Source organism: Ooceraea biroi, chromosome 1 (assembly GCF_003672135.1).
Source record: "Ooceraea biroi isolate clonal line C1 chromosome 1, Obir_v5.4, whole genome shotgun sequence".
NCBI classification, from domain to species: domain Eukaryota; kingdom Metazoa; phylum Arthropoda; class Insecta; order Hymenoptera; family Formicidae; genus Ooceraea; species Ooceraea biroi.
In genome coordinates this window covers 22992823-23016159 of record NC_039506.1, presented here as the reverse complement: position 1 = coordinate 23016159, position 23337 = coordinate 22992823, and the positions used below count along the sequence as shown (strand labels likewise).

At 41.1% G+C, this 23337-nt stretch overlaps 1 protein-coding gene across 9 annotated transcripts in view; it reads left to right on the top strand.

Moving 5' to 3' along the window:
• Positions 1–23337, top strand: part of LOC105283477 (ephrin type-B receptor 1-B) — a 103880-nt gene that overhangs the window by 58541 nt on the left and 22002 nt on the right. For all 9 annotated transcript variants that reach the window (XM_011346253.3, XM_011346260.3, XM_026971560.1 and 6 more), the window contains exon 3: positions 2278–2357. In XM_011346253.3, coding sequence (XP_011344555.2) covers positions 2278–2357 — 80 coding nt within the window. The remainder of the gene's footprint in view (positions 1–2277; positions 2358–23337) is intronic.

Here is a 23337-nt window from a genome sequence, read left to right as displayed (position 1 = left end):
CCCGAGGTCAATCTGCCAAGGCTTTCCGCGAAGTTTATTAGGAGCGATAGAGGCAATAGAGAAGGGCAGATTCTCTCTCAGATCTTACTCGGTGAATTCGGTTGTGAAGCCGTGCGCCTATATATCCCAAGTTCTTCCCGAGAGCACTCGAATTAGACCGGTACGTTTCGGCGCAAACTCCACGAGATACTCTTCACAATAAGTTTGGTTTAGAGGCCTGATTTCACGGCTTAAAACGTCGAGTATCCCTTCGCGATACTAATGTTGCTGTTATCGAGTTTGTGAATTCCAGTACAAATATATATGTCTTTCATCTAGCTCTCTCTTTCTCTCCCCCTCCCTCCCTCCCTCCCTCCCTCTCCCCTCCCCCCTCTCCCCTTCCCTCGCCCCCTCCCTCTCCCCCTCCCTCTCTCTCTCTCTCTCTCTCTCTCTCTCTCTCTCTCTCTCTAGTATTTGCATATCAATTTTTTCAAGAAAACAAGATTGTATATTTATTGTACTCATTATTAGATATAAAATGATATTGTTTTATTTTAACATTACCTGTTGAAAAAGAATTTATTAAAGTGATGCAAAAATAATTGCGGTGTTTGCTATTCAAAAAGCGCATTTATTTTTACATCAACCTAATAGATTTTCGCTGCACTAGTCTTTAAAACTTTATATCAGATTAATCCCAAACTCTCAGTATAGGTCCTCCCCCTTCCCCTGTCATTCATCCTGTATCTTATCGATGCAGATGCATCGAGATAATTGTAGTTCGCGCAGGTTCAAAACGGTCGATGGTGGACCGGCGGGAGATAAAAGCACAAAAAAAAGTAAAACCGTGAAGGAGGAGGAGAATAAAAAGAATAGATTTTATGCGCAGTTTTTTCACTTTTGAGATTCCATCCGGTAGCGGGGTGGTTGATGGTGGATAGGTGAGTTGCATCTACGCCACCCGGGACAGTCTGGCCTAGGAATTCAAGGACCGGAGTTTAGATAGGGGATTTACGAGAACGCTTGTCGGTGGTGATGCAACTTGCGTGGTGTAACATTTGGTTGAATATCGAAGCAGAGAAGAAACAAGGAGAAAACAAGAGAAAGAGAAGAAAAAGAGACCGAGAAAATGTAAGAAAAAAGAGAGAGGGAGAGAAAGAGAGAGAGAGAAACAAGAATGTTCACGCGTGCAAGGGATAGAGCGGATATGAATGAATGAAGATGACGGAAGAAGGAAGGAAGAAAGAAAAGACGAACTGATGGGGTGACTGATAAGACTAAAGCAAGAAAAGCCGCAAGAGATACAAAGAGCGTAAGACAGAAAGAAGGGAGAGATGAATGTGCGAAACGCGTGGAAGGAAGGAGATGAGAGGAGCTACGGATCAACGAAACAAAAAGGGAGAGGAAGAGAGGGAGGGAGAGAGAGACAAGAGTCGAGGGTTGGCAGCACACAGCCCAGACTCGGTCGATACGATCACTACCACCAATATTCACGGGGTTACCTTTACCATGACAAGTGCGATACAGGACATGGCACGCAACCTATATGCGCGTATGCACCGATACGCAACAAGATCTTTCTGCTTCATTTTTTTCTGGCGCCCTTCCACTTTCCTCGCACTTTTTTCTTCTCTCTTGCTCCAGTCCTAGTCACCTCTTGATAGTTTTTCATCTCTCTTCAACGACCCGACCCACCATTTTGAAAGGATGGTATTTCTACCCCTTACAGACTTGTTCACGAAATGACTTTCTTTCTTGAGACCAATTTCTAGACAAGTACTTTTCATTTTGTGTTGTTATCTGTCGTGTCGTTATATCGCATTAGATGTGATTATAGTTTTTATTATTTAAGATTAAGTTATTTATGATTGTAAGTGACGATGTGTTTAAAAAACTGCATTGTCAAACTAAATGGTAAAAAGAAAAAGTGTTTGACAAATTGTTGTTTCAACAAAAGTTATTATGCAGTGCAATTTGAAAGCACTTTGCTAATTGCTGTTGATTAATTAATTTAATGATTATTTTTATATTAATTATACTTTCGTTATTCATTTACATACTGTTTAAAATTTTCATTTGCCTCATTCCTTCATTAAAAAAAAATATATTAAATTATATTCTAAAGTATTTATACTACTAATAGGAGATTAGCAAAATCTTTTTACAATTTATAGTGTTACATTTTTTATTGCAGTTTATATGCTAATGATATTTATATACTAATTTATATGCTAATGATATAGTCATAAATACTTAGTAGTCGTAAATACTCAAATCGCATTGTTTTTTCTTTTACAGTTGTTCTCTTGGATACGACAACGGAGGAGAAACTCGATTGGACGAGGTATCCGTTCGGGCCTCAAGCTAACACTCCCGGCGTAAGTACATCGAGTCATTTATTAACAAGTAGAATTTCATCAAGTATTTTGTACATTTAATGAAACTTTTTCATTTTATTGATATATGAAAAAATTATCGGAATAGTTGTCAACATTCGATTCTTCTTATCACAAGAGTATTTCTAAAAATATCGAGAAATTCAAGAGTAAACTTGGACTTTACCTATGTCGTTGTAAGGACGAAACAATTTCTTAGATATCGCAAATTTCCTCGAAAATATTTGACGTGCCGGCAGCAACGCAGAGAAATTCTTGTCGGTACAAGAATTTCACTTGCGCGCGCGCGCGGCATCCTTTTCCGTAGAACCAAAGAGAGAGAAATATATTAAAAATGTCTCAAACATAAATTAATACTCTCTTTTTCTCTCTTTCTTTCTTCGGGTAGGGTAGTAGTCGTTCACGTTCACAAGCGTGATGCTCAAGCTTCCTCTCTGGTCGTGCAACAAAGGGGCGCGCATGGATGAGAAAAAATTCCAGGACTTCCCGACATTTTCTTCTTTCTTTTTTTCTTCTTTCTTCGCGAGGAAAAAATCTTTTGGAGAACTCGACCGGCCGGGTTCCGGGGGTACCAGAAGCACTTTATAGTCTCAGTGCGCGCGAGGCGCATACGTGGGCTCCCGCTGGCCGTGCGTTCTCTCACTTTTCCCTTCTCTCTTTCTCTCTCTCTCTTTCTCTCTCGGCGCCATGTTTGTTTTTCAGTTGTTAAGCGCGCAGCGGGCCGCCAGACAGGTTTAAATCAGCCTCCACCTCTCGCCGTTACTCTCTTCTTCCTCTTGTTTCTCCTTTCTCTCTCTCCCTCTCCCTCCCCTTGATTCTCTCCTCCAACACTTTCCACCTCCTCCCATCCTCCCGTCTCTCCTTCGCGCTCTTCGAACCGAACCATATACACACCGCTTGGTCCGTGAGTCAGTCCGGTCGGGTAACAAATTGCTTTTTGTTTGAACGGACAAATTAGTGATATGGCCGCGCCGGCTTTAACGGTGGTGCCGGCCGAAAAGGGAACGAAGGGGCGAAGAGGGATGGGACACCGGCACACGCGGTGTTTATTTAAACATTGTAGGAATCGTGAGTGCAGTTTCGCGCATCCTCCTCGAAGGGACATCCTCCTCCATGACCCTACGTGGGTGTCGGCCGGATATCTCGCGCGTTCGAGACTTTGGCTCGATCGTGACGATAAACTGGCGACTTCGATTTTTTTTAACGACACAGCTCGTCGGCTCATCGCCCATTGGATTCTCCCTGGAGTCGTTGTCATTTTCATTATACTTAGCTGTGTCTTTCTTCCTTCATTCAACGTTAAATAACGTTAACCTGCTGGAATAAAACGTTGCTCGATAATAAAATTATGAAAGGATCTCTTAGAAGCAAGATTCTTTCGCGCTGTTGTATCCATTAGTATCGATCATGCGATGAAAGTAGCTATTCTTAAAGTATCAAAAAAGTGTCTCTGTATCGCGTTAGGTAAATAAAGAAGCATTGCACTTTGATGCTCATAAAAATCATATATAGTTTTATATAATATATGCGTTCGGTAGCGATAAGTGGCCATAGTTATACCCTTAATAACCAAAGGATTAAGAATCTTTTCTTTCGCTGTCTGTGAGATGACATTTAAGCGGTATGACGGAAACCACACGCGCGTGCACGCGTATTTCTCGTCCTCCTTTTCTCTCCATCCTGCGAAGCGCGTCGATCGTTAGTGTCGCAGTGCTAATCGGCCAGCGTAACGCTCCGTTTGAAAAGGTTCTTTGAGACCTGCTCTCTCTTGTTGATTTTTCTGGGTGCTAAACGCTCTCGACGCACCTCCCTCCAGAAGCAAAACGGACCGAAGAAGGACGGATACGCCCGAACGAGACATGCATGGGAGCTCGATTTTTTTCCTTTTTTTCTTCTGATATGACCCGAAAAAGAGCGTTCTTGCTGTACGTCTGGATCCTTTGTGAACCACTCGAGTTCACTTTGCACCTTCCATTCTCGCTCCTCAAAAGTACTACATTCAAATACGTGCGTCTCTCTACCCCCTTGTTTCTCCACTACTCTCCTCTCTCTCTCTCTCTCTCTCTCTGTCTGTTTCTCTTTGTAGACCTCAGAGCGCACATGCTCCTTGTAGAAATGGTCGTAATATTGGTTACATCCATGGGTTTTTAAAATTCCTGCCAAAGCCATGAGTTCGCTTCTCGCACGTTTAGTATTAAGTATAAGTACTTTTTCGATCCTTGTCATCTGTTGACAGCAAATGCCTTTCTATATTGAGCAAATAAAGTTAAAGTGTTTGGATGACCGCTACATTTAGCACGTAGCAAGAATATACATCAAGTATTGGGTTGATCGGAAAGTCCATGCTGATTCTTTTAGCAAACTTTGCAGTAAGAATTAATTGTATTCATCTCTCTCTCTCTTTCTCTCTCTCTCTCTCTCTCTCTTATTAATTTTTAATATTAAGCTTTGCGTTTGAATTTTGCTGAAAGAATTTTCCATGGCATGAATTTTCTGGTCAATCTAATATGAGAAAAGTTTGATGTTTCAAATGTTACACTTTGATACACGGCTTATCGACCATAGACAATGTTTCTTGACTAATCCTGACAAGATTTCCGCGTTAGATCGATCAGACCGACGACAAGATTTGTCCATTGCCTGACGCTCGTAGGTGATGCAGTCGATGACACTCCTCAGTCGAGGAATTCACGTTTCATGTAGCTTTTCTCGCGGTACGAAGAATGCATCGAAGTACCAGGCCCAAGCGGGAAATCCTCTTAGACCGGTCCAACGTGATCCGCTTTCTTGGACGAGGTCGCTCTTTCTAAGGGTAGTCGCGCCAACCGAAAGCAAGATCGATAAAAAAGAGAGTGTTTCTCACCCTTGTGCATCACGACCTAATCAGGTTTTCTTAGACGAGGATTAGCGCGCCTCTCACGCACACCATTAGCTTCGATCATACAAGACAGGAAATTTGTCTTTGCGGATGAATAATTTAGCTTGGAAGCTCCGACTCCAATTAGCTGAATATCATTTATCTAAAGCTCGTCGTATTAATAAACGGAAAGATGATACTTTCGCACGTAGCGAATGGGAAAAAAACGTGTGAGAGAGAGAGAAATTATTCCCAATTAAATTAGAATTAATTCCCAATTAAAATCTTGATTTTAACGAATGTGCGCCTTTAGCTGCTTCATAATTCTTTCTTAGGTTTCTAAAAACTCTTTACACAAGAACTTATTTGAATCTCAATTGCGTACAAAATTGCATAAATTACATTACAAGTGTGGTTAGTTTGTTTTAACCCCTTATCTTTAGCCGGCGTTAGTATCTCGAGCATGATAGGTACCTACGCTCAAGAGCTGTTAGGACAAAGGGTTCTTATTAATATACAACGCCAAACAGAATTAGCTTGGGTATTTAAACAAGCTGGCCAAGGGAAAGCAGGGTGAATACGTGTTTATCGAAAAAATACTTTGATCCGGCGTTAGCGATAAAGGATCCAAATTCGCACATAAAGTACCAAAGGGCAAAGGTACATTCTCTATTGCTGTATTACATATTTTGTACTTATTGTATTACATTTCGATGTCCTCAACTATTAATAACTTTCGATGAAAGACATAGAGAAATGTGGAATTAATTACGACTGTGTTTTGTCTCGCTAAATCGAGGAGGAAAGGTCAATATTCTGGGAGGTGATGGTATTGGTCATTTTAAGAAAAAAGTATTTATATGGAAAAAAAATGCATTGATTTTAATGGTGGAATTTTTTAAATTTATCATAAACTGTAAAAATATGTTAGTTTTGAACAATAAATAGTAGCATCTCTTTCTTATTAGTCATTTTGCAACTGTAAATTTAAATAGCTCTATTTCGGAAACTATTCGGGCTTAGGACACGTTCATGTGAATATTTTTGCTTAACCGATTATGACCGATACTATCTCCTCTCACTAACCTTTCCTTTTGGAACTTTCCTTTTCTATATTTTATGAGATAATATCCAGTTTTATTTTTAAACAATTAGCAACTTGTCAAACTGCTCCGTCGAAATATTGATAACCAAGATTGCGAGAAAAATAAAGAGGAAATATATCTCAAAGAATGTTTTCCACTGAAATTCCAACTTAAACGAAACTGACAACTGAGATTGTCTTTGATTTCGCTTTTCCCGCTTTACTTGGAGCTAATTTTCATGTTAAAGAAGTCGTAACTTGTGATCATGACCTCGTCAAAATAAAGTTCCGTTCGTCTTTTAGGAATATCGACTTTTGCACTTTGTAGAAATTTGATATAAGTCGATCGGTTTGTGCGATCATGACACGATGAAAAAAAAAACATCTATCTAGTTATTTCCGTGGCGAGTGCGATGCATTTCGATATCTTGGATATTTCCGTAGAGAGAGGTCAATTGTCGAGTCGAATTTCTTCCAATAACAACTTTGAAATCGGATAGATTTTCGTCTCGCGTTTCGTCGAATTTATTCTATGAATAGGGAAACGAGATGGGACGCGCGCGCATTTAATGGGAAGGCGAGAAACACAGAGGCCATTGGTCCATTGAGAGTAACGGTCCCTTCCTTCTACGAGAAGAACATCAGTCGAAGGCGAATGCTGGCGGTTCTCTGTTAAAAGATCTTGCCGTTCTTTTTATCCAAAAAAATTTATCGTTGTCCTACTGTGAGTCGAGCACATTTCCTAATACGATCGATTGTAAAGGAGGAAAAAGAGATAGAAATGGAGAACTAGACGTTTAGAAAGTGTAATAAACAATGATGAGACAATTTTTGGGAAATACTATTCTGCGTGTATTTTTATGCTCAATGTCTCGTTAAAAGTAAATTATTGAACGATCGGTACACAATCCGAGGGCGTGTACAAGTATTATCGTAAGATGTTCGAGGACATCGGGAGAAAAGTTCATGGTAATAAGTCTCGAATAGGTGCGCCAGGAAATTTATCTCCAAGAAGATAAGAAGGGTCGATAGACTTAATTCTAGGCTTAATTCTGATGGTCCTTAGGTTTCCAATCGATTATATAATAACTCGAAAACTATCGAGTTATTATATACCGTCTATATAATAACTTGATAGTTATATGTATATACTGTATATTACCGTCGAGTGTCGACACTGGATGATATATAATCGACTCATTTATCGAGAAAAATCTATTTTGTTTCGATATCAAACTCTGTCTAAAATATCATTTTAAATTGTGAGTCAGGCTTGTCGAATTGAATACGTATCGTCGCGTGAATGCTCGCGATTACGCATGAATTAATCGTGACGATTGGGTGAGAAAACGACGAACGAAGGCGTGCGATGCAATCCTGTCATAAGTTTTCATAACGCATTGATAATCTGAGCTCTAAGCATTCGAAAACAACAAGCGTGTAAAAAAGATACTCGTTCGCTGTCTCGCTACTGTTGAGAACTAGTGGCAGTCAAGTTCACGTTGCAGCTGATGAAACGTGGCTGATTCGCAGTTCCAGCGAAGAGACCTGCTCGCTTGCTCGTCTCGGTTCGCACGTGGCACTCCGGCCTCTATCAGATCGTTTCATCTTCTACTTCCTTCATCTTCATCTATCCTCATCTTTCACTCCTTCTCATCCTTTCTTTCTCCGGTAGCTCACACTCCCTCGTCCTTGTTTTATCTCTCTTCTTATACCACCTCTTAAGCCACGGGTTTCATCCTCTTCCTCTTTGCAGTTTCTCTTTCTGCATCTCTCTCTCTCTCACTTACTCTGTTTCGCACTGTGGCTCCGGTTCCTTAACCACGCCCGTATCTGCATCTAAATGCGCTCCTCGAATGCGAAATTCTAAGGACGTCACGTAGTGATATGTGACTCTGGTAACCGCGTCTCCTTCGGGGATCCGCGTCCCTGAGAAATCACCTTCTCGGAACGCGACACGACGCCCGCGAGAACATAATCGTCGTTAACGAGTACGTAATGCACGCATAATGCAATTTTTCTTGGGTTCTCACGAGAATAACGTTTCTCAGTAATATCATTTGTAATTTCTGGTAATTTCGCCGAGTGTAACATTTTCAGACTGCGCTACGACAATTGATACATACATCTCTATCTTAATGTCCTGTAGACAACTGGATGTTATGGAATTGATGATAGGAAGAAGGGACACGTATGTAAGCATATCGACAGAGGAGGGCACCTAGCGCAGCTGCAAACATTTTACGACGTTGTGACGACGATAATAAATATCAGGTTACTTTCGGGCCATATCTGGAACAGGCTGACTGACTATTAGCTAAATATTTATTAGTCAGATAAGCACCTGATTTATTCTCCCTCTCGGTTCTCGCGCTCCTCGTTACGGGGACCCATCGACCGCGCCCCACGCGACATTGACCCGTCGTCGAGTATTTAAAAAAACATCTTTATTTCGCCGGTGGCACGATTCACTGGAAGATTAAGTGCACGCGGGAATTGATTATTTAAGACCGCCTTATCGGCGACGCCCGCGCCGTCCATCGTCAGATTCCTGAGCGTTCCGCATAATCGCTTTTTTTCCATCGCTCGTTTACGTCTGAGCATGATTAGACGGCAGGCTTCTCCTCTGTCATTTGCCACTTGGAAACTTATCAGTCTCCTTCCCTTCCGAATGGAAATTCGAGGATATTTGTCGTTTGTGGATCATATAAACCTTGCATCTTGGTGAACGCTCGGTGACGCGTTTCGCCAATCGAAAGACGCTCGATAATCCATCGGATTTCCGCTATCAGATTTCCGTTTCACCAGCTCGAGTTCTTCTAACTAAACGTCATTCGATGTTTATCATTTGTGTTGTTATTGCACGAACGATAGCGAAGAATGTCGTTATCGATCATACGATCCACAATGATTGTCCTGCGTGCCAATCTTTGATGAATCACCTATAGAAACGATTCACAAATAAAGAGATATTTCATTGATGGAATCATCGTTAATATCGAATGATACCGTGCTCTTTTCAATGAAAAAAAGTCACATCCATAATTAGCATAATAAGTAGCACTTTTGCATTAAATTTATTTCAATACGCACACGGCAAACATAGTATCATGTTTTAATATTAAGGTTTATCCTCATTTTAGTTAATGTACTTTTTAAATCTTTGTCTTAAAAATGCCTACTTTATATTTTGTATATGTACTTTTAATAGATGTGTTTATTGCAATTTTAACTTACAATTAATTCAAAGCATGCGGTATACAGAGAGAAATTGTTTACTTTTTATCCTGCTTTTAATTCGAATGGAATTTTGCAGCTTTAGGATCGCCTCAGAACTATCGAGGAAGTGTTAAATCTTTCTAATAATTTTATAAGATCTACTTTCATTCTATGTATCATTATCGTTACTAAAGTTTTGCGTATTCAGATTACCTTATTTATGGATCTGGAACGTCAGACGTGCGATGCATGCATAACGTAAACGAAAGATATATCTTTGGGATTTAAAGCGATTGCCTCTCGTTTAACGACGAGAATATTGAGCGCCTGCGCGCGAGCGCGAATAACGCACGGGAAATAGTAAAACTTCTTCTCACGGAAACGCGTCGACGAGTTCTCGAATTGCAAAATGCCAAGCACCGCCTCGTAAAGTGTCACCGGGGTCGCGCGCACTGGGACCACCCCGTATAATCAAGGAACCTCTTTTGCATGCAGGCGAACCTCGCGTCCGCGGAAAGTATCGATTACAGATTCCTCATCGAACCTCCGCAACGTGGAAACGAATCGTCCACGCCCCTTAATTACACTACTCAAAGCGCAGTTTGCACGAAACATCGCAATATTAACAATCACGGATTCTTCAGACTGTTTTTTCGACCGTGATTTCCGAAGACAATCTCAAACAATTCAAAAACGTTCATTATTTTAGAGACAGCAAAACTTCCAAATTTGTGGATGACTTTATCTTGTCTTAAATCATAATAAATTTTTGAAAGCTTCTTTTTGAAAACTTTTGACTTTTTGAAAAGATATTTCCTTTTATAATCATCCATTTTTATTATATTCCGCAATAAGAAAATTTCGAATTGTATAATATTATTTATGAAATATTTGCGTATCTGTATTTTAAACAGAGTGTAACAGGTTCATTCAATATTTACTTAGTGAAAATTTCAAATTATATGCATGCGAGTAATCCTCATTATGAAGAATTAAGATTATGTTGTCATGTATTAAGCAAGACAAATCTGCTTTGAATGTGGTTCGATAAAATGTAGAGCAAAGATGATGAAATTTCATATCAAGCGTACACGAGCCGCGTCATAAAAGATGCGAATTTATTTTCATCCGGTTTACTTCTCTCGTTAGCTACTTGTCAGATGGATTAAGAAAACTTACCCTCGTTCGCTCATTGTGCAATATAAAGCCATTCGGGTGAATTAACGCGCGAGTCGTAAAGCCGAGTTTCTTCGCAAAATGGTCGTTAAGCGTTCCTGGATTAATTATTAAGAATCCGACGAGCACGGTTCTCGTTTACGCGTAACTTTCTTGTACCTAGCAATCCCTCCGGCCTATTTATTAAAAATTAATCGCGATAGTTCCGAATACGGGCGGCTGAATTCAAGCACCCTCGTCCACAAATTTCCCGTTGCTCGTCGCACGAAAAAGAGGAAATGGCTGTTCGACATGACGGTAATTAGGAAGAACCGACCAAAGTACAAAGAGAGAAGAGGCGATGCGACGTACAACGCGCGTGATAAACTTTGAGTGAAGTAAAGTATGACTTCTCGGAGCGCGTTTTGCGCGTTCGTTAAATCTCGTGTACTAATTACACGGAAGCCAATCCAATTATTTGCCTTCGGCGTGGTACCGGCGGTCCTCATCCACGGCGACCGATGGCGGTTTAGCCTGAGCCGCGCAAAGCAGATCGCGAGAACCTACAGGAGCTCGTCTCGTAAATTTCTTCATACGCTTGCGTGGAACGGGATCGAGTGTTAACTCGACTTCGACGTTAACTAAAAAGCGGCGTCAACAAACAAGCTCGAGCGACTTTAACAACGCCGCAACGCAAAAAGCTGTACTGTAGTTTGGTACGTGTACTCGCGGTATTGGTGCGCAAAGTGGTGCCAGTTGTAGCCGCAGCAGAGATATAATTCACTCCAGATATTATTTATCAAAAGTTGCAATTATTAATCCTCGCAATACTGACGCTTCCGACAATCGCATAGAGTACGAGTCAAAATTTGTCCATCATATTTTTACTTGTATAAGTACTTTAGATTAGTCATTATTATTGTGATGACTTATTCTTTTTATCCTTAAGCTTAGTCCTATCAGTGATCCGTGTAACGAAATAAATAAAATAAAAAAACTTAAAAAAATAGCATTAATTTTTTTACTGAATATTGTTTTATTGAACATTTAAACGTAAAGATATATTTTTTAATGCGCTTTGTTCTTCGAGGGAATATCGAACAAGATGGATTGATTAAATTTTTTGCATTTGTTAGGTTATATTCAGTGTCGACGCGTTCTGAAATAAGGCCTATTTATTAATGATGCCTAAGCGAGGACGATCTCCCTTCGAAATTTGCCCTTCGGTGTCACGTTGACCATTCAGAAAATCTCTAGCCGACTCTGATCATCCACCTTCTCCGGCGGACCTCGGAGACGGTCGACTGACCTCGCGTGCGGACCAAAATTAATGCTAATCCCACGGAATTAATCCCACGAGCCGAATGATTGAATGGAGGTGGATTATTCTGGTACGCGCGCCATCGGTCACATGAGTCGTGCAGCGTGGCGAGCCGTTTCCACGGGATTAATCACCCCCGACCGCGCTTCTTTTTCTTCCTGCGCATCGTGGGGAATTTTTCCCGCGTTTTATGACCTCACGGGTGGATTACTATCGACTTTTTCGAAAGCGCGCCACCGTACGCTTTGACAAATAATGCATGATTTTTCCTGCTCTGCAAGGTATTTCACAAGGTTTTTTTTTCAGGCAGCCGAGCGAAATTTAACAAATGTCAATCGACACCATCCATTTTTTAATGACGGAAATTATACATTGCTTGGATTCGATTGTAATATCCACGATAATTCAAATCTATAATTGCACGCAACAACTGGTTTGGCAGAGTGAATTCTTTGTACTAATAAAAAGTAATTCTTTGTTAAAAGAAATATGAGGGTTTTTTAATCTTAGTCAAGAAAATTACACAATTCTTGAAATTGATGAATTCAATAGGAACTGGAATTAAAATGATACTATATTTTCTGCTTTATATTGTATAAAATGATTCAGTTTTTTTTATCACACGTCTTTGAGATAGCGATTTGTTAACATTTTTATTTTATGTATCACGCATATGAATTCTATTCACACATATTTACGCACATGATTCTAAACATAAATTATTGTATTAAAGTTCGCTGTAAATTTTAGATAACACAATAATTCTGAATCGATCATGGCAAGTTTAAGAGGCATTAATGTTCCTGATCATAATCTCGATTCTCGATAATCACCTTTTGTTCCATAACGGGCGATCGCTTTATGTGCTAGCCAAACATAAGGATGCATCTAGTGATTCATACCAAGAAATACGCCGAACTCTAGCAAGATTATCTATTTATTGAGAGTGACATTGACCTGCACGCTAATCATCACTGCACTCGTTCTTTTTCTTTCCTTCTTTCTCTCTCTGTGTTTCCTTCTTTTTCTCTCATTATTCTTCTTTCGTTCCCCTGTAATCCCCTGTGATGACTGTACAAGTTAAAAAATCTCACCCCTCTCGTCCTCACCTCCGTCGTGCTTCTTCAGTATTAACGATACAACAGGAGAACCAAACAGACAAATGATCGTTTATTAGAACTGATAGCGTTTTAACTGGCTCAGATATTTCAAGCGAATGAACCGACAAGAAGAAGAAGTCGAGGACACGGGAAAGGAGTGAGAACGGATCTACAGACTATGCAGTCTGAAGTGTGTGCATGTGTGCGTGGACGCAAGTGCGCGTAGCGCGTGGGTTTGAATTCCGTCCGATTAAGATTTAATTTTTAAATCACGACCACTCGTTTCGCACTATTTTACAATTTACGAGTGCTGAGACACGTGCCATGTCAGCGAAACGTGATTGCGCTTCGTTTGCGCAATTCTCTACGACCGCAATATCCATCCAGCGGTATTTACTCCAATAGGGGTGAGAATTTTACGACAGATGGTCGAAACCTCGATGACGATTTGTCAACGTGCTCTACCTACGGTTACGTTCGATCGGACGAATAGCTCGTATTGTTGGACAAATATTTATATGTGTATAACCATCGGATATAACAACCCTCGCGTACATCTCGGTTTTATATTTAAAGACGTTACAAGCTGCTTACTTATAAATTAGGCCAAAGGGGAAACTTCTGATATATTAATATATGAAATCCATAATATAATAACTTTTACTAAAGTCTTTTTCTAAACGATTTATAACTTTGCGCCTTATAATTTTGTCAATTATTTCAAATCTTCCATAATCATCAGGTTTTTCAATTCTTCAAATTTTTCAAAATCTACGAAACGAAATGATTACTTTTTAAAAAAATCGAGAAAAATTTGGAATCATTATTCGAGACCCGTTGATTGTTTAATGAATGAATGAATAATTTTTTATGAATCATGCATAGACACTGATTCAAGTCAAATGGACTTAGGTCGGACCCGGATCCCACGGACGGCTGCATGACAGTCTCTGGGAACTAAGCACGCGTGCAAGTGCACCCCCGATATTATACGTGCGTATGTCAATCTCCAGTGGACATCTTCCGTTTTCATGAGGATTAATAAAAGCTTTGTCCAAACCTCGTAGGGAACTATATACATATATATGTAGGCCGCTGTCTTGTGTGTAAATATTGATTTCTAGTATTATTGCCTAGAACTAGATATACGATTAGAAATTTGGGTATTTTATTTATTATCATCGCGTTGCTCGCGATTTATATTTACTCTTTAAACACAATACAAATATTCTATGAGACGCTTTGATTATTATGCCAACACGAACGATTAGAGATAAATGAAAGATAAACCTAAAAATGTAAACATAAGCTAGCAGAATGGATCTGAAATTTAATGAAGTGTCGATAAAATTGTCTCGTCTTTCGTATTTTAGCCTATTTCGCGAGATGACGGAGGGATACAAAACATTCTTGCCTTGTCGTAAAAGTTTCATTGTCGTGCAACGATCGAAGGACATTTCGTCGATTTCGGTTTAAGTTTCAAGCCGCGGAATGATCGCTATGAATGATTGCGTCGTATTCGGAAGACGTGGATACTCTCGCAAGAATACGTGCAGCGAACTCGGGTACAAAAACGGTTTCTAAGAATTAAAATCATAAAGACGACGGCCACAGTGAATACGAAATTCGGGGGCTACGATCTGCATCCACATCCCAGGCGAGGACGGGCAAGGTAGGCTGTGCGCGTCGCATCAGCAGCAGTATAAATCTGGCCGCACGATGTCGTCCTCCTTTTGACGGATCTCGAATTCAGGACGAATTAATGGGATCGCAGATGGAATACAGTAGGGAGAGGAGGTCGAGAGGTCGCGGCGCGACATTTCGTATGAGGGTTCCAAACGCGGACCGCGGACTCCTGGAACTTGGTCGTTGCGTTTTTACGATGAATTGTATTATACGTGAGCGAGACTGCAGACTGCGCCTGACACAGTCGCTGGTACACGCTTGGTACTCGCCCGACGATGATGCACGTGCGCTCTTTGCCTCGCAAGCGTATCGTCTCTATCGATCTGCTCTTCGTTGAAGCGTCGTGATGCATCCGAGTACTTTGCGTCGCGTTTACTCCAGTTAGCCAAGCCCGCAATCGCGTGGGAAGCGATCGCATTCGTCACAATTCCGTCAAATTAATTAATTGAAATTAAGAACATTAAATAAAGTATCAAGTATATACACATGTGTCTGAGATATCTAGATCTCACAGCGATAGAAACTAAATATTAATTTCTAACTTCTAATTTCTCAATTTTAATTCCCGCAATCGCGAGAGAGATGACAAAAAGTTTCGCGAAAAAAAGCGAGAAAACGAGCAAGCGGCATTCCGGGTACTCGCGAGATATCTATTAGGATGGCGCAGCCTCTTCTAATGCATCTGTACGTTTCCCATTACGATTCGGCGCACGTGGGTTAGACTAACGAGACCGGATGACTGTGGAAGCGAGGGCGTGAGGACTGCGGGAAAAGGGTCTCGCAGGTGGGGCAATCGGAGGATGAGAATAGGGAGGACGCGCGTCGGAGTGAGTCCGCTGGCAAGAAGGAACATGATGGAGCGAAAGATAATTTGGAAACGGTCGGGAGTGAGAGAGAGAGAGGGAAAGCGTAGAGCGTGCCACAGTTGAGTTTCCATCTCGATTGGCGCGGGTTTCCATGACAACCGGTACGTGACCACGTTGCCCGTGGGGAAAACAGCGGGAAAAGAAAGGGGTGGAGGACAAAGAGGGGTAGAGGATACAAGGCGGGACCTGAGTGTCATGGGCGCAATACAATCGGCGCGCACTTTCTCTCTCCGTCCTGCTTCTTCCTTCTTTTCATCGACCGCGCTTGAAGAGAGGACGACAGATAAATGGATACAAGATACGAGAGATAGAGACAGGGAAGGGGAACGGAGAGATAGGAAGGGAAAGAGAAGATGGTTAAAGCAATCGTGAACTCACGTGCAAGCGGCTACCCCTTGGAAAACTTTAGAGTCGGTGCGGAAGTGCGCCAGTCGGGCGGAACGGATCGTCGCAAGTTGTCGGAATTGAATTCGTCAATCGTCGGTGAGACGGTGTCGCTTTGAAGCTGGATGGGATTGATCGCGCCGCTCTTCCTTCGTTTATCTAGCCATTTCGAGAGGACAGAACGTTGCTCATGGCAAAAGATGACGAGGAACCCTTTATTCGTGGATGTTATTACCAATCGTGCTAATTAGTAGTATCATACTGCACCACCAGTATTATTGATAATAGTTAATAATCACATTATTATTAATAATAATAATTTTATTATTATGTAAGTTAATTACCTGCTATTACTAATAATGATGGAAATGAATAATTAACACCCATAATAATCATGCTACGTGATGAAAATAGTGGTTACTTTGTAAAATACGATTTGTCTTACGCGATGCAACGAAAACCTCGTAATAACCCGCATAATTACTAACCGAGTGATATTCAGCGCAACGCATGAGAAGATAGAGTGAGAGAGAGAGAGAGAGAGAGAGAGAGAGACACTTAAACGAATCGAAAGCCGACCGATCCCCTCGGCGGGTTTTCTCTCCCTTCCTCTCCTCATGGCAGCGGATTGCCAATTTGTCGGAGGGTCGAACGGCAATGGTGAAATCCGTATGGCGCTTCTTCAACCCCTGAAAGGACCTGCAGCTAGCAGCGCGAGAACAATCCTGGTCGACTATATCCGTGCGAGCTTTTGGTATGCCGCTCGTTCACGCGCCGCGCATGTACATTTGCACGAAAATCCACGCATACGTATGCACGCACACACGCACACGCACACAGGATCCTGCACGTGCAGCAGGATCGATGATTCATCTTGGAGAATCGGCGTTGCTCTCTGAAATAAGGAACCGATCGACCGAACGACCGACCAAGTGCAAGAAAAAGAGGGAGAGAGAGAGAGAGAGAGAGAGAAGTGTTCCATCGGCTTTTCCATCGGCGCGAGACGCGCATACCAAGCGTTCTTTGGTAACCGGGGGTCGCGTGAAGGAAGAGTGGAATAGAAGTGACAGTCAGAGCGAAAGTCAATTTGGAAAAGCCTGACTGAACGCTTGCCGGAAAGGATAGGAAGAAGGTGTGAGCGGACGTCGGAATCGATCCTTTCCTTTCTTCGTATCCTTTTTCGAATCCTTGACGATTTTCCGACATCTCGTCGTATGGCACTGGTACCGCATCCTTTCCTCTCTGAAAGAAAGCTTTAACATTACCCGCATGAAAACAAGTTACAAAAGTGTGTGTCGGAAAAGATTTTAATGATCTTTTTGAAGATCTATTTGAAACTTTTAGGAGAATTTTGATGAATTTTCCACATCCTTTCTTTAATATAATCCTAAAATCTTTTTTAATGCAATTTATTTATATAAAATTATATACTATTTATATAACTAAAATAAGACGTAATTAATAAAGAAAGCAGGATATAATACCAATATATTGCAAATATTTCAAATTGTTATCGAAAATTTAATTTTACCGTTTGCTTACTGTTAATATTGCTTTAATTATAATTTTAAACTTGTACCTTAATTTTGTTAAATGTGTGTGGATCTTTTGGGACTATTCGAGTCTCAAGATATATCCGAGTCTGATTTTAAACTAAGCAAAATATTAAAGCAAACTTAGATGATGTATTGTGTAAAGAGGACGAACGAACCAATTAGACCGTTTTACCAGTTTATTTGTTGTTGCGTTTAAATAGTCTGAACTAGAAGCTGAAATATTTTTGCTTACAATTTAATTACACAATTCACCTGAATCTTTTGTCTGAAACCCTATTTTACACGCTGGACACGTAATTTTGTGCCAAAATGAAACTTACATGAAATAGGCATCTTTGTAAATTGAAAGAAACGACGAGACTGTTTATTGACTCGTCTATCGTATTGAATCATTTTAATCTCGCGAGTACATCTCCAGTAAATATTCATACTTACCGTATGTATCTCGTTGTCTTTCTATTGCTGATCTCAAAATTCGTTCACCGTGTTGATCGAATGAAGAGTTCTCGTTGCATGTATATGATCGCAGTATTGTAACAATGTATATACAAAGAGCAAAGTCCATTTAGATCGTCTTTTCGATACGTCTCGATCGATACCGGAGTACGAGCTCGTTTATAGACCGAGAGCCAGGATCGAGAGAGATCTCAGAATCTCGCGTTTAACGACCCTTTAAGTGCTGGCCGGATCGGCTGATGGTTACCGCACTGGATACCGTCCCACCTCTGAGACACGCGCAACGAGAGTAACACGCGGGATTTAAGCGTGTACTCCGAGTGTACATTGTATCTCGCGGTGGGTCCAACCTGCATGATGGTTGGACGCGGAGTCTGGGTGAGATTGGATCTGCGAGTATCGATCATGCATCGAGATGAGACCTGGACCAGGACTCTCCGCTCCATTCGAGTACTAATGGAAAGACTGGTATTCATGTGAACGGCCTTCGGGGCCTCTGCAGGCCGTTGCCACCGCATTCGTGCTCCTTCTCTTTCTCCTCTTCTCTTGCCTCCCCGCCTTTCGTTCCTTCTCTCTTCTCCCTCCTCCCTCCTGTCTCTTTCTTATCCCTACTTTTCTGCCCTTCTCTCTTTTTCTCTACAATTTCTTTTTGTTCTTGCCGCACTTTATTTCTCTCTTTGCGCATATGAGCGCTTGCCCTCTCTTTTGCGTTCGCTCACTGTCTTTCTCTCTTCCTTCTATTATACTTTCAGATCTGTATATCTGTCATCCGGACCACGTTGTTAGACGAGACTTTGTTTATTGACGCGAGTTCTTGAGTGTGGTTCCTTGCTCCTCATTTCCTTCCCGATGCCTTCGTACCATGTACTATGTGCCATGTGCAGAATATGAGAGTGTGCATCCGTGTGTACCTCGTGGAAAGCTGGAATACATGTGTATTCGTGGTGCATAATGCGCTTTCATCTGAAATCTCAGTGGTGCCACGCGCGTCTTTCCATGAGAATTTCGTATCACGGAATTAGAGATAATGGACTTGCAGGAGAAAGAGAAAGGAATGAAATATATATATACGAATGGTACAAAGGAATAATGAACGAGAAAACGATGTGATGATAAAATGAATATTACGGTAACACTCGTTTTCAAATCTTATTAAAGTTGATCTAATTTCTTTGTGAGACACAATCATCGAAATATCATGATAAATAAAAGAGCACAAGATAAGGGGTGAACCGAAATAATAATTTATTACATGGAGTTAAACAAGTTTTATGTGATGCACGTCAACGTTCTCTTTGCTTTTAATAGTAAAATGTAATAACGATTCGTTTTGCTGATGAATTGTGGATCATGAGTTTTTAATTTAATCTATAATAAAAACCTATAATGCAACTTGTTGAATACTAAAAGATATATTTCCTAATAAACATACCATACATAAGCTCGATTAATAATGATTTATCTCGTTTACATAATTTTGTTCTTGGCTTCTTTATTACAGATAATTCGTGAAGAAAATAGTAATGATATATATGTACGTGGTTTTCCAGCACAATAGGTAATTCAAATTTTTAATTGTCGTCTTTAAAATCATGGTGCAGTTGCTCAAAAGAAATCTTTTTCTTTCTGAAAAGTAGAAAGATGCTTAAGAAGATTTTGAAGAATTAAATAAGAATTACTTAATCTTTATTCTATCTTTCTTCTATTTCATTATCTTTATTCCATTAATATATTCCTCGATAAATATACACTTTATCAAGATTAGAAAGATATAATACATATTCTTTTCTGTCAGTAATAAATACACCTATAATGTACCTTCAGAGAAAATTGCTGGAGCTCCAATCCAGTTTTGCGATAATCATTCGCGATGCGGCGAAGATAGCATTGCGTATGATGGATTCGAGTTACATCTGCTTGACCGACATGTTCCGCGCGTATAGAACGAATTTATGTACTTGTATATACGATGCGGTTCGGCGCGTGAATACATTTGGAGAGTGTCAATGCGAAAGAGAGAAAGAGGGTAGTGAGGAGAAAGAAAGAGAGAAAGCATCTGTGCATTCCCTATCACGAGGAGTAATTGACTATATAATGGATTTCTGTGACTGCGATACGTCAAACTGACAGGTCCAGGGGCACGCGTATCGAAAGAGTTCATACCGCTCGACGTGAACGACCAGGTCCTTCGATATTAAACCCAACCCTCGGCGAGAGGGCGGACCCCTCCGGCTAATTCGTGACGATTTTATAAAGCTGGCGCTTCCTCCACTTCCTAACCGAGGGAGAACCGAAGGGCGGGACTGAGTGCGAACGCTCGAATTAGCATAAAACTATGCTGAGTCGACCCCTTTGCAAGGAGATAGAAAATATTGCACGTAGTGTGATTAGGTGCGTTGATTCTGGGCTTCCATTACGAAGAATTACGAAAGACATTGTGACATGAAACGTTCATTTATCGATGAACACATTTAGTTTGATGAAATGTATCAATATATCGTATTGAAAGATATCATATTAGAAAATAAAAATAACAACTTTAAAAAAATGAATTATTTTTTAGCGCTCAAGACGAAAAACTCTTCTCTTTCCCCGCCTCTCTCTATCCGTTTTTCTCTATAATAATAATTCTTCTCAATCTCGAAGAAATTATTTACTATGCACCATACACTGTTCAATTAAGGTGTTATCCTTAAAAGTATTTTTTTTCTTTTGTCTATATCTAACATGGTCGATAATTGGGTTCTTCAAAGCAGTCCCGGTTCCAAAATCTAATAGATCCTCGAATCGGACAAACTCTTGGAAATTCAAGCCTGTCCGATTCGGTCCACGTGGCTCCATCTAACCCTTCTCGTTATCACACGACGCTTGCTGTCTCATCGAGGACATTCAGCCCTCCTGACACGCGACACTGACACACGCGTAATGCTAACTCGAAATATTACGACGACAATCATTATGGATGGCTCATTATGGATGGATGGTTATCGTAAGACACACGAACTGTCACCATTGGCTGTCGACAAGTAGCGTATGGTCCATCGACGGTGTATTCGACAAAAAAGGCAGCCGGCTCGAAAACCCGTTTCTTTGAAATAGTCACGAATCTTAAAACGATATTTCTGGCATATTGAGAAACTTAAAACACAGTTGGTAATTTGCTATAATATATGATTAAGTGTTAAGTATTATAATCATGTGTCATAACGTGTAAAAGAATAAATTCTTTCTGTAAATGTTCAGATCCTAATATGGACCTGTGATGAATGGTTACAAATTTTCGAAAAACATGTTTCAACATTGATGATATAAATCAAGAATACCCGCCGGATGATGTCTTCTTCTGTCGGTATGTCTATCCGGAAGATGAATTCTTATGGTTGAAAAGGAAAGAAATTTTTTTTCTTCACAAGTGCATATTCACGAATATTCGGTAGAATTGCTACAACATTTTGCGCGCAAATAGAAACATTGGGGTATCACATATCAGCGTAGCCAAATTTCGCGATACGCTTTCCCGTGAAAGGCAAAGAGTCGATCTTTGCGTCGTAAATTTCGTGGCTGGAAATTGCTTCTCCCAGCAGCGTTTCGATCCCGCGGAGGAGAGCGATTTGTCCTTTTCTGGGAGGAAGCTTCCTCGTCCTAGCGCATCCCCCCGGCTCGAATAATCCAGAAATAAATTCTCACCCGACACTTCCTCACCCACCTGCCTCCTTATTTCACCGAGAATCTTTTCTCCCCTCGCACGCGTATTCGCACACGTCTCTACGAATGTATACGCATCTATGAGAAGAAAAAAGAAAGAGAGATGGGGAGGAATCTCGGTTAAGTGTCGAGGAGCAGTAGAAATGCTTCTTAAACGGCCTTCCTGCCAATCTTTCGCCCCGAAATACGGTTATATCGGCTTTGGGGTGTGCGAAATAAACGGTTACATAAAGTTTTCGATTGGCGCGTGGCGTAACCACCCCTGCCCACGTTGTGTCCGAGGGATGGCCACCTACCCTATCCAGAAATACACATATGTGCACTTGTTCGCCCGTAACGCGCCAGCCACCCTCGTTCGGACGCTGTATTATATCGTTGACGATCTCTGTATCCATTGTATTTAAAGCGACAATTATTACGGAAGAGTCGAGCACGCTCGAGTTAATGAACTTCCTACGGGAGGATTATAGCATACATTATTAAATTTGCTTTTGCGCCCTTTTACTTATTCATTAAAATTGGTAAGTTGTCTCTTTAGGATTTCAAGTGCGGTGATATTGTTCATGTCGCATGTGGATACAAGGATACGTGCAGTTCACAAGAGTTTAAAAGAGAAATAAACGGATGTAGAGATAAATCCATTTTTTATAAATTCGATACCAACGATCATTTTTCGTTAATTTTTTAATGAACGACATTAAAATTAGATTTGAGGAAAAAGAAAAGAAAACAATTCTTCACGTAATACCATTGTGAACGCAATTAACGTCAGATCTCCCGAGGTGTTGGCGAAACTGGCAGTAAGAAGGGCGGAGGAAAGTTCGATCGCGTCTGGATGCGGTACGTGTCCGTCCGTGAACGGTCTGTAGTGCGCCGGATGCACGTAGCACGACGAAGAAGAGCCCTTACGTGCCTGCCGATGCAACTTCACCCCAAGGGCGAGGGTTAACCCCCCGGTGCACGAGAGCTCAATATATATTAAGATCCGCGAGCCCCTCGGACTAAAAGTTCGTAACGCTCCGCTCTCTCTCCCTCGTCGAGCTCTTCCTGCGGACTCTTGGTAACATCCCCATCCGACAGCTACGCCATCGGAATTGTGATTATGGTGGCGATATTATTGGGTGGAGTGGTTCTTTGTCCACGAGGGTAGCAGCACATCCGCTACGTCTATGTCTATCTCATTCTCCTACTTTTTTTCGTTCATCCCGCGCGCGCACTCCCGAGCTTATTGGCTTTGCCTCTGAACCATCGACTCGTATCTATTTACTCGCCACGGTCTGATCCGCGGGAAAGCCACAGGCGGCGAATGGCCCTTTTTTCTCGAAGGTAGCAACAGGACACCCCGGGGTGACTTGCAGGTAGCGTCGACCACGGAGCTTTTAAAATCGGTTATCTTTTGTCCACTAGCTTTTTTGTGCGAATTATAGAGAAGTTTAACTGTGAAGAAACAGAACAAGACAAATAACTTGTCCGGAGCAATAGATATCAATCGATCGGGTCGAAGTATCTGCTGTGAGTTTACAACAATGGGGTACACAGTACACAAAATAGAGGGTTAGAAAGAATTTTTCTG